At 37.1% G+C, this 12445-nt stretch overlaps 2 protein-coding genes across 2 annotated transcripts in view; one reads left to right on the plus strand and one right to left on the minus strand.

Moving 5' to 3' along the window:
- Positions 1 to 12445, minus strand: part of LOC137257987 (leucine-rich repeat and coiled-coil domain-containing protein 1-like) — a 489406-nt gene that overhangs the window by 348539 nt on the left and 128422 nt on the right. The window lies entirely within an intron of this gene.
- LOC137257992 (FMRFamide receptor-like) lies at positions 1745 to 3052 on the plus strand. Its single transcript, XM_067795519.1, has one exon. It carries the CDS (start codon positions 1940 to 1942, stop codon positions 3041 to 3043), a length of 1104 nt encoding a protein of 367 aa, XP_067651620.1. The 5' UTR covers positions 1745 to 1939; the 3' UTR covers positions 3044 to 3052.

Genomic DNA, 12445 nt, shown 5'->3' on the forward strand with positions numbered 1-12445 from the left:
ATGCCATCACAAACTATTGTGTGTGAGGATTTCACTCAAAGTTAGGGAGCAGCCGTGTTTCTTGGGATGCTGTGAAATCTATGATACTCTAATACTGTGACATGTTTCCATCTGGTCACTGAGCCTTGTCATTACATCCTGTTTGTACCCACCAACTTTTTTTTGTTGATTTTATTCATCAGTAAAAGTTGGAAGTCAGAGAGTTGAATGAAAATAATGAGAAGAATGTTTGGTGACGGTACCCCCAGCAATATTCCATTTGGATGAAGACAAAACGTAATAATCAAATTGGTGATTGATATCGACAGAATCCCATTTTTTTCAAGCGTCAAAAACTTATATCAAAATACTTTCAACATTTAAACAACTGAAAAAAAAGGTTGTTTGAACCACAAAGTCTTCATAAACTACTTGCATGGCAGGAGTGAATCAAAACTCATAAGTGGACTTTAAACAAAGAGATAAGTTTTTATCAAAATTAAAAGGATTGTAAAAATATAACATAACACTACAATGCTGACGAAATATAAGATGAATTGATCAGTTACTGTAATTTTACTAATACAACTATTCTAAAATCTAACAGCACAATTCCATTCATTGCAAATATATTTCCTCAGAGTCAATCTCAAATTGTTCTCATAATGTTTGGAATTAAATAATCATCATCGTATCCTTGCACAGGAAATGGATTTGCAAGCTTAATTTTCACTTTCATTTGCTTTGACCATTTAACAACTGTCCTGTGGGTATGAGGAAGACCTGTAGACTAGTTCTGCCTGTGTGGTGCTGCTCTCACTGCTTCATCACCTGCCCAGTGCACTTTACTACGTCTGCACACACATCTGCTCTCGCGTCTGCCCATAAGTCCTGCTCTCACAAGTTTGCCACTGCTACAAGTACCTTGGCTGGAGTGCCCAGTGTTACTGAGGAGCTGTGGCAGTGTTAGACAGCGTTGCTGAGTAGACCTGCTAGACATATCGAATCATTGATGACATTTGCTTCTCGGATGCTCCCCACCAACACTAGATTACTCTATGATTGGTCATTACTGGCATAACAGGGAACACCTCTGTATTTTGTTGGTATTCATTGACTTGTATTAGGACATAAAAAGGAAGTCTGTCCTGTGACAACCTGTCAGGAAGTGTCTATTTGTATGCTGTGGCTATGTAGCAATCAGAAATGAAATGCTCCTCAAACCAAATTGAATTCAACATGGGTATGCTTCATCTGAAGTTCTTTGTGAAATGTGGTGGAAAATATTCACTGTTGACAACTTCTTTAACTTAGTTTCCCCACACCAGTAGCACAAAGCCATCTGGTTGCTTAAATGTCCGTCAAAGGCTGAGGCTTAAAAATCAATGCATCTCGGAGAGCTCACTATGCAGTAAGCTCGACAGTGGAGCCTAACACAACCTGTGTTCTGAGGGACCTACGTAACACAAACTTCAATTTCCTACAAGGCTTCAGGCTTTACTTACAAATATTGCTAAACCAGACAGAAGACATTGTGATGATCGGAAGTGAGAGACAAATACTTAACGTAATGTGGAGGCCGGCAGTCTCTTTCCTCCCAATAACTAATTTACAAACTTGTTAAAAGTCAGACAGACATATTTTGCCAACCTTTGGAAACAAAGCTTGGTTTGTCAAGAGAAGTGTTCTGGTGGAACAGTAACAGTTGTGGAAATTCGTGTTTAATTATCAGTACCTTACAGCCTGATATCTGTGGAATACAATCTGCATGTCAGACTGTGCATCAAGGAAGAGATGGCATTTCAAGGAAGATGTGAGAGGATTGATGTCATGATTGAAAGTTCACCAACTTTTTGTAATCGCCAAGTTTCCATGATGGTGCCAACAAACACAGAGGTTCCCTATCCTCTAAGAAGTTAAAAAGCATAATTGGGAACCTCTCAGAGGGACTTGACTAATCATGACAGCTAATACTACTTTACCGACAGCTGATGATATCCTGAAACAGTGTACTGGCATGTACAATGCTTCCCACTGTCCTAATGTGTCTCAGTCTAAAGGCTTTTCAGATTCACTACCAGCCATATTGGACATATGGTACTATGTTCATGGGCTTGGAGGAACAGGTATTGCACTTTTTGGATTACTTGGAAATACAATATGCATTTTTGTGCTTTCCAACAAAAGAATGCGCTCTTCAACTGCACTGTTTCTAATTTTCTTGGCCGTTTGTGACAACTTGATGCTGTTGTTTGTCATTATGCTTCAAACGTTTCCGATAATCTGTCAACACAATGATGTTTTTCACAGCTACATCTTCATTCGCGAATCAGCATATCAGGTGTTTTATCCAATTGTACATATCTCCCACACTGGGACCATCTACACAACAATTGTTGTGATTGCTGAACGATTTGTTGCAATTGTTAAACCTTTAAAAGCAACAGCAATCTGCACGCGATCTCGTGCATGGAAAATTATCTTTGTGATATTCGTCTGGTCGATCCTCTACAACATTCCACGTTGTCTCGACAACACTTTACGAGCAATTCCCGATCCTGACACCAACAAAACGACATATGTAACGGAACATTCGCAATTTGGAGAAAGCAGTTTTTACACCTCTGTATACCTTGTGTACCTGAATTTCTTGTTCCATTTTCTTCTTCCATTTGTGACAATATCAGTTTTGAACATCCTGATACTGAAAACATTACAACGACGTAAGAGTGCTATACGTGGACGGCGGTATCGCTCCTACTCCCTCGATGAACATCGTCTGACAGCAATGGTTCTGGCTATGACTGTTGTCTTCTTTGTGTGTCAACTGTTCGGTGCTGTTCAGTTATTGTTTCTTCAAGTCAATGACGTTCGTTCTGGAAGGATTGGTGACTATCCGTTGTCACTGGAAATATTCAACGCCACAGCAGAAACCATGGTGATTGTAAATTCTGCTTTCAATTTTATCCTGTTTTGTGTTTTTGGTCGGAAATTCCGACACACATTTTTAAAGTGCATCTGCACCTACCAAGAAAGAAGCTTAATCCGAATAAATACCCAGTAATCATGGTGAGTGTTTGTTTCTGTCTTCTGTCTTCTCTTGTCAAGGACATGTATTTTATTACTGTAATTCTTCTCTTGATGCATGTGTCTTTATCCTGATGAAAACACTGAACTGAAAATGTAAGCCAAAGATTTCCTTTTTCCCTACATAAATCCCAGGAAGTATGTAAAAATTAAGTAATCTGTTACCATTTCCTTAGCTCTTAAGTGCTTTTGCCTATCCTCATCATAGGCGCTTGTCATTATGCATCAGATAGGATGAATCACACAAGGTGAGTGAGTGAGTATGAATTTACGCTGCTTTTAGCAATTTTCCATATATATCATGGTGGGGGACACCAGAAATGGGCTTTTTACATTGTACCCATGCGGGGAATTGAACCCCGTTCTTTGGTGTGACAAGCAAAGGCTTTATCCACAAGGCCACCCTGCTGCTTCTCAGATAGAAGGACAATATTGACCAGATATTTAGGTATTTGAAGGATTGCACCATGTTCATGATATTTATGTACTGCATATTGTATGATGTACTGTTTACAACAAACCTTCATTTGAGTTAGCTCTGATATGAAAGACTGTATTTTCAAGAGTGATATTCTGTAAGAATTGTAAATGATTAGTAAATCATCCAATCATCACTAGGTTCATAAACTTAAAAGGAGATGCATGCGGTGAATTTTGACAAAAATTCATTTCTCCCATCAGAGCGCCCTGAGTTACATGTATTTATGTATGTAAGGCCAGATGAAAACTTTCTGTTTCAAGGATCCATTAGTCTGTCAATTTCTTGTCATTCCTCATTTACAAACCTTAGACTATATCCCCACTCATACTGTCATTTGTGTTACATTTTATAGACTGTCCATGACTTGTCTTTGAAGGGCATTTAGAGGTGAAATACTGGCTTCCAGCTTTCGTTAATTCATTCCACTTGTTACTTTGTTATTGTTTTACCTGTACATATATAATATAGCTCTGTACCCCATTCTCAGTCACCTGATGAAGGAGTAAGCATTAACTTCGAAACGATGTGTTCTCATATAGAGAAGTTGATATCCATGAAATCTTCATTCTTATGTCCATGACTTAATAAGCTTGATGTGCAGAGCCTTAGTAGACTGAGTAGACTCAGGTTTGGCACTGACTGAAAAACACACACATTCATGACAATGTTTTTAATACTTGAAATTAACTGTTGATAGATATGAACAGCACAATAGATCACAGCATTTGAAATAGGCGTTATATAGTTTAGGAATCACGATACTGATTCTAGAATTAGGCTCTAAATCTATTACTTTGAACATAAATTGAACTTGTACAAGCTAACTTGCCCCACAACCATATTCACAACTTAACACTAATAAAAAAAAAAACACAAAAAAAAAAATTTCTATAAACATATATCACTGATAAAGAATTTTATTATTTCAAACTAAAATAAATAGGATAAAATAATAAATAAAGATATATATTCTTACATTTATCGTAACAGCAAAATTACTTTTTAATTTGAATGATACAACAGAATTCTGGTATGTACATTTACTGTGTATAGTATATACTCATATATATCATCATTCACAAATCTCACTGATGCCAGCTCGAGGCATTTCAATTTAAGATACAACCCTGTCTTTTTAGACCTAATTCAAAAAGACAGATGAACAGATAGTCTGACAGTGACAGTGTTCATCAGTTCAAAGGATTGAAAATACAACATGGAAACAGCATCCGACAAAACCATCACCATTTTTCCATCTATCAAATTAAAATAACTTTTTCCAGATCTAACTCTTTCTTGTCAGTCAACAGATATGAATGAACTACACATCTCCGAGTATCATAGATTGTGACATGCAGTGTTAAACTTTTCTACACACACTGTTTACATTTCTGATCAATTTTTTTTCTCCCCTAACCACAGTGAAGAGAGTTCAAAGCATTTTTATGTTAAATAACTCATTTGCACGGGTTGAAAACAAAGAATCAGATGAATGGCTAACTTAATGTTAATACAGTCTATCCATTAATCATTTCATCTGGATGTAAACTTCTTTAGTGACAACTTCATTTGTGACAACTTCTCTTGTGACAACTTCTTTTCTTCTTCAGAATTTCCTAAATAACATTTGTCTCTCCCAATGTTCTTCTGTACAACATTTATAACTAACCTTCGTACATCAAAACCCTATTCTTCTGGGCTTAGATTTTGGAAACTCTCTTAGTGCTAAGACAGTCGTAAGTGCCATACATTAACATTAACTTATAACTATCTTAGCGCTAAGAGAGTTTCGAAAATCTAGGCCCTGGAGAATGTTTCAGGGTGACTCATGTATCTCCCAAACCCTGTTCTTCTGTACAATGTTTCTGAGTAAACTTTGTATCTCCCAAACCCTGTTCTTCTGTACAGTGTTTCTGAGTAACCCTTGTATCTCCCAAACCCTGTTCTTCGGTACAATGTTTCAAAGTAACCTTTATATCTCCCAAACCCTGTTCTTCTGTACAATGTTTCAGAGAAACCTTTGTACATCCAAAACCCTGTTCTTCTGTACAATGTTTCTGAGCAGCCCCTGTATCTCCCAACATTGTTCTTCTGTACAATACTTCTGAGTAACCTTTGTATCTCCCAAACCCTGTTCTTCTTTACAGTGTTTCTGAGTAACCTTTGTATCTCCCAAACCCTGGATTCTTCTGTACAATGTTTCTGATTAATCTTTCTATCTCTGAAACCTTTTTCTTCTGTACAATACTTCCGAGTAACCTTTGTATCTCCCAAACCCTGTTCTTCTTTACAGTGTTTCTGAGTAACCTTTGTATCTCCAAAACCCTCCCAAACAATGTTTCTGATTAATCTTTCTATCTCTGAAACCTTTTTCTTCTGTACAATGTTTCTGAGTAACCCTTGTATCTCCCAAACCCTGTTCTTCGGTACAATGTTTCTGAGTAACGTTTAAGTAACCTTTTGTCTTCCAAACCTCAAAAAAGGTTACCTAATGAATTTTATCTTAACTAAAATACTGATTTGGACAGATCTAAAACAAAACATTAGTTGATCAAACAATACTTTATCAATTATTTAATCAGACTGTAGATGAACAATACAACAGAAGCTATTTATTTAATCTAGACTGTACCACATTGTGCAAAAGCTTTTATTGTTCAATAAATGTTCCTGAGCAAAATTTTTCTCTCTGAAACATTTATACAGCTACCTCAAAAAATTCCATCATAAGTGATCTGCAACATCAAAAACAAAATGCCAGATAAACAAGCAATAGATAACACATCATCTGTTAGCTTCATCTTATCTGTACCATGTAAATGCATTAATCCTTCTGTTAACTTTTAAGTGTCTGAGCAACATTTTGCTCTTCCCCTCTCATTACATTTGTAAGTAAAAGGTTTTATCTTTCATTTAAAGACATCATATGACTCAGGCATAGTTTACTTTTCATCACAAAGTTTTTCTGACAAAGTTCCTTTTATCTATACTAAGGAATGTCAGTAAAACTGATGCTCAATCAAATTACATAGGTTCTGATAAGCTAGACATCTTGGCACTTCAGGGAGAGAAACAGACTTCACAGGCCTACAGAACATGAAAGAAAAGAGCATATTTTTTGTGTGATTCAAAAAGATGATAATTCTTCTGAACAAATATTTCATATCATTTGGTTTGTCTTATCTAAGCTTCAGCCGATTATCCCTGATCACAGAAATTATGTCTTGTGAGCAACAAGTGTACTTGATAGCTGATGTTAGATTGAAAGATGTAAAAAATATTCATATCTTACAGTTTTTTATCTTACAATTCTTGGATAAATCCATCAGCAATTTCAATTACGAAAGTCGTTCCTACTTCATGAAATACATCCCTGTTGCTCATATAACACAATCTGTTGCCAAGCACTGAAGTAAATGCAGTTAACTTTCAAACATCTGCAAGTTATTGTCAGTATTATTCAGTGTTTGGCTTGACCAATCATTTGTTGTATTCAGTGTTTGGCTTGCCCAATCATTTTTTTGTATTCAGTGTTTGGCTTGGCCAATCATTTTTTGTATTCAGTGTTTGGCTGGCCCAATCATTTTTTTGTATTCAGTGTTTGGCTTGCCCAATCATTTTTTGTATTCAGTGTTTGGCTGGCCCAATCATTTTTTTGTATTCAGTGTTTGGCTTGCCCAGTCATTTTTGTGTATTCAGTGTTTGGCTTGGCCAATAAGTTTTTGTATTCAGTGTTTGGCTTGGCCAATCATTTTTTGTATTCAGTGTTTGGCTTGGCCAATCATTTTTTGTATTCAGTGTTTGGCTTGGCCAGTCATTTTTTGTATTCAGTGTTTGGCTTGCCCAGTCATTTTTTTGTATTCTTTGTTTGGCTTGGCCAATCATTTGTTGTATTCAGTGTTTGGCTTGGCCAATCATTTGTTGTATTCAGTGTTTGGCTTGGCCAATCATTTGTTGTATTCAGTGTTTGGCTTGGCCAATCATTTGTTGTATTCTGTGTTTGACTTGTCCAATAATGTTTTTGTAAACATCTCCATAGGAACTCAAGTTATTACATGTCTCATACATATGGTAGTGATGAGGCTGGTCGTCAGGCAAATGATGTAGCATGCTGGGTGCAGTGAAGCAGCCTAGCGATTCACTTAGTGTTTGCTTGTCACACCGAAGACCATGCATGAAGTCCATTTCTGCTGTCTCAGATGATAATGTGGATATTGGTGGAATATTGTTAGAAGCGGCCAATATTGTTAGAACCATACTCACTCACCATAGCATGCACTGTGTAATTTCTCAGATAACTGGATCCACGCTCACTGGTTTGAATCCATGATTGATCTTTATTGTGGTGGTGCGTGGTCCTGTGCATAAAGCTCAGGTCACAACTGAGTGAAGTTAAACAATGACGGGTGTGGACAGTGCTCGGATGGGTGACCAGCAGTTTGACTCTTGAGAGATTCTAGGACTTTAGTCCTGCCCCACAACAAAGCACATATGACACCTGTGGTTTCACCTTAGGCAAGTGAGTTTGTTCAAAACTGCCTCTGTTCACGAAGCAGAAAATGGGTATCTGGTGGGATAAGTCATGTGACTATAACATTCTAGCACCTAACCTGACTGGGTTATCCAGGGTAATAATATGCCTGCTTTGACTGCGAGCACTATGAACTTTCACCTTGTGAGTGGAGTTTGGCACAATATAAATGCACATATTCTTATTACAACAATCTTAGGACTACCACGATGTTACCAAAGAAGATTTCTTAAGCATTCTTTCCACGTTATCTGTTTGTTGTTCAACACAAGAAACTATCAAGCTGCAGACAATGTTTCTAAATCATTAAGTCTGGACCAGGCAAGCCTGTGATTCAGTACTGTGAGCATTCATAATGCACCATTAGGTTATGAAGACATGCGATCAAGCAGTTCAGAGAGCCTGACCTCCTCAACCACTGGTTGACACATGCAACAAGCATACGTTACACCAGATCTATTACAAACCAGCATTCATACATCCAAAATTGAGATGACTTTACCAACTGATTGAGTGACTTTTGTATTCCACACTCAGCAATATTCCAGTTAGATTGTGGTGGCCTGTAAATAAGTAAATAATTGAGCAGTCTTTAGCAGGGTGGTGGGGTAGCCTCGTGGTTAAAGGGTTCAATTCTCCACAAGGGTAGATTATGTGAAGCCCATTCCTGTTGTTCCATGAAAAGCACTTTGACAATCACTCAGTTATGTGCAGGTGTTCCAAGGCCTTGTTTGAGAAAGTGATCATGGCTCTACTAATGTTTTAAGTCTTGGTATAGGAGTTATGATCACTGTTGAGCAATGACCGTGGTGAGAGTGTAAAATTCTTAGTGACTCAGGTTGAATATATAAAATGTTGGTGAAAACCCATGTCTGAGTTCTGTATAGCACATCAAACATTAAACCACTAATCTGAATTCTGATCTTGAGCGTCTTCCTGGGAATTGCCTTTTATGTTCCTATATAATGTTTCTATACAATGTTTCTGTTTCTTCACAAGATTCAAGTGACCATCTAGCCTGCATCTGGGACTCCCCTTGTACAGTGCTACCAATATCATTTGTCCATTAAATAGTGCAGAAGCATCGGTATCTAAGGAAACACAACATCTAGAACCACATCCTTTCATAAGCTGATATCTTCAGCAACATATAAAAACCAAAAAATTTTGAAATGATTCAGAATTGTAATGAATATTTCAGACGCAAAAGATTTGGACTATATATTTATCAAATTATTTCTGCACACACTCATACAGAACCTCACCACGAACACTTCCATATACTAGTAACCACTTCAGGTCTAATATATCTGGGGTGGTGGGGTAGCCTAGTGGTTAAAGCGCTTGCATGTCATGCCAAAGACTCAGGTTCGATTCCCCACATGCACACAATGTGTGAAGTCCATTTCTGTTGTTTTCAACTGTGATATTGCTGAAATATTGCTATATGTAGCATAAAACTAAACTCACTTACTATAATCTTGTATCTGAACATATCTACGTCAATATGACAATTAAGAATGACCTCAAGCATTCCATCAGATGAATCTCTCCTGCAGTTAACTCAGCCTATCTTGCACGAGTAAAGGAATCATCTGTATTGCCCTTGTTACAATCAACTGTTAATACACAATACACAAAGCACTCTCTTATACACCATTCATCTGGTGTGCATTAAGCTTATGGTCCCCTACACAAGCTATCAGAGTTTAAGGGTCTTTTATTACCCCCTGCAGTTGTTGATATCTAATGTTCTCAAGTACCACCCATTTTATAACCTCCCATGTTGGACATACACAGGTCTTGAAGGAAGAAACAAGGTAGAAAGCCAATACATAAATAACTTGGGCTCCTCTCAGAGATCTGCCAATCAGAACAAAGCTAACTTGCTGAATATGGTAATTTAACCAATCAGAAAACAGCTTGCTTCTTGCACAAAACCAGTCAGTCTTGTTAATGACTGTTTGTATATCTGATTCGAGGGTTTTGTACAGGAACAAAAGTTTATGATTAATGAAGAATTTTGGTTAATTTCTCCCCCGTGAATAATAATGTTGTCCCAACATACCACTTCCATTCACAAGGCAGAACTAATGCATAATTCTGCATGTTGAGTGGGAGTTGTTTTATAACCAAACTTGGGATTTATTCAAGTCCATAAACTCTGTACTTGATGCGGTCAAAATCCTTGAGTCCTATTCATCTATACCATTAAGAGTGGTTAGACAGGCAGTTTTGTTACGTCTACAGGACTCCATGTTTTGCAGTCCGTTTTAGTGGCAAATGTTGACATTCATGTCATTATATTTTCTGTGATAGAGATATTAATGTCCGTCTAAAATGGATAAATGTGTTAGAATCACATTCAAATGTCCAATGAAGGATTATCAGAGTCAGTGGTCAGTGAAATTAGAGTCTTTTAGTCAGGTGCTATAATTTTAGACAGGTTATTCGGAAATGATAACACCTAAATTGAAAACAAGTTACAGGGTTGAATCTAAAATATAAAACCATGTCCATGTCAGTGTGGATCAACTAGATCTGCTTTTGTTTCATACATATCCATCATGTTTGAGAAATAACAAATTAGATATTACATGAGCAAGTGTGTGATATGACTAATACAAATCCATTAATTGATGTATTATTAAGCAGACAAACTCTTTATTCTCTAGAAACCACCTATGGTGGTACATGGGAAAAGCGTATGCATGTATACATTTGCTGGCGATTAGGTGCCTGACTCTGAAGGTGTGGGTTTAAATCCCGGATGGGACTCAGCTCAAAAATGTACTAGAATTTGTACTTTACGAAGACAGTGTAATCCCAAATACTGTATAACATATGCTACATGCACACATTTACATAATACACACAACAAATGTGAAATCTTGTATTACCCAAGTGATTGTGCATTTGTGCCATCAAATACAATAATGGTAAACAAGTGTGATGACCCTCTTCAATGGTGCCATGTTCAGTCATTTAATGATGTCACAGACGATGAAATACAGAAACAATGGTTGCTTGGCAAAAGGTGATAAGTGTGTAGATGGACATGTGTACAATGAAACAGGTGATACTGGTTATGTTTCACCACATGGATAATGATTTTATATACAACTTGCTCCTTCAGGATTTTCATTTGTTCACAATACACAAAAATTATTTAATTAAATTTTGACAATTTATTTATGGAACCTTAACATTTATCTTTTATGAAATAACCACATACTCAAATTTGTCCCTTCAGTAGTTGCTAAACAGTATACTCCTTCAGGGCCTCACACGTTGCCACCAAAAGGGCCTCATAAAAATGTTGATCTTGCAGCTAAGAGTCTTCCTGATCTTGATTCAAAATGGCAAGGACAGGCTATCTACAGCTGTTGAAAACCCCTTCAATCATGAGAAGTATGATCAAATTCAGCATTGTGATGATCCATTTGGATTTTTTTTCAAAAGGTTCTCCATGTCACCAGAAACCATATTTTCTACACCACTAAATCAAATGCAACCCAAACTCAATCAACTGCATATTTTGCAAATCTTTGAAGGGCATTAAAAAGTGGATTGTCTAGGAAAAGCAAGATTTATGGATGTCAACTTCTTTATTGTGAAAACACAACGTTTCGACGTATGTGCTTGCTCCTTCATCAGATGAATGAATGAATCTCACCTGATGACTAGCAAGTATTATGTGACAATCATCCCAATAAACAAGAAGTTGACATCAATAAATCTTGCTTTTTCTTACTCATATTTTGTCTTTCCTGTACCAGGCAACATATCCAATGTCTCTTGGGGACACTTTTTACGTTGTCTGAATATTTATAGTTAGTTCACCATAATAAGCCTCCATTGATGTCACTCTATTGTTTTTTTGGGTTTTTTTGAGGGGGGCACCTTATTTTTCGTAATATCCCTCAAATCTGGTATAATGTCGCTTCCCTGGTCAATCATCTAAGTCATATCCCTCTGACCTGGGCATTCTCTTAATAACATCCATCTGCCCCCAAACTTGGAATAATTGATTGTTTCGAAGATTGATATGATTTTGCCATCTCTGAGTGTGATTGTAAAATGTGACATTATTGACAATTTCCAACATGTATAGCGCCAACACTCGGTTTCAAACCTGCATCTCAGAATGAGACTGTTTCTTGGCATGAACCATGTGTTCCTCACAAGATGGGTAGTGTGGGCAGCGCATGTGCAGCGCATGTGCAGTGCATGTGCAACACGTACGTGTGGAGCATGTTCATAGCATGTGCAAGGCAAGGCATCAGCTGCTAGTTTCATCCCAGTTGATTTTCATCAGTGAGTACCAAATATTGAAATTATATCTGAAGAATATCTTTGGTTGTTTT

Source organism: Haliotis asinina, chromosome 12 (genome assembly GCF_037392515.1).
Source record: "Haliotis asinina isolate JCU_RB_2024 chromosome 12, JCU_Hal_asi_v2, whole genome shotgun sequence".
Classification (NCBI taxonomy): domain Eukaryota; kingdom Metazoa; phylum Mollusca; class Gastropoda; order Lepetellida; family Haliotidae; genus Haliotis; species Haliotis asinina.

What these genes read in the sequence shown, in the direction of transcription:
- LOC137257992 (XM_067795519.1), top strand. Translation starts at nt 1,940, where the DNA reads ATGACAGCTAATACTACTTTACCGACAGCTGATGATATCCTGAAACAG.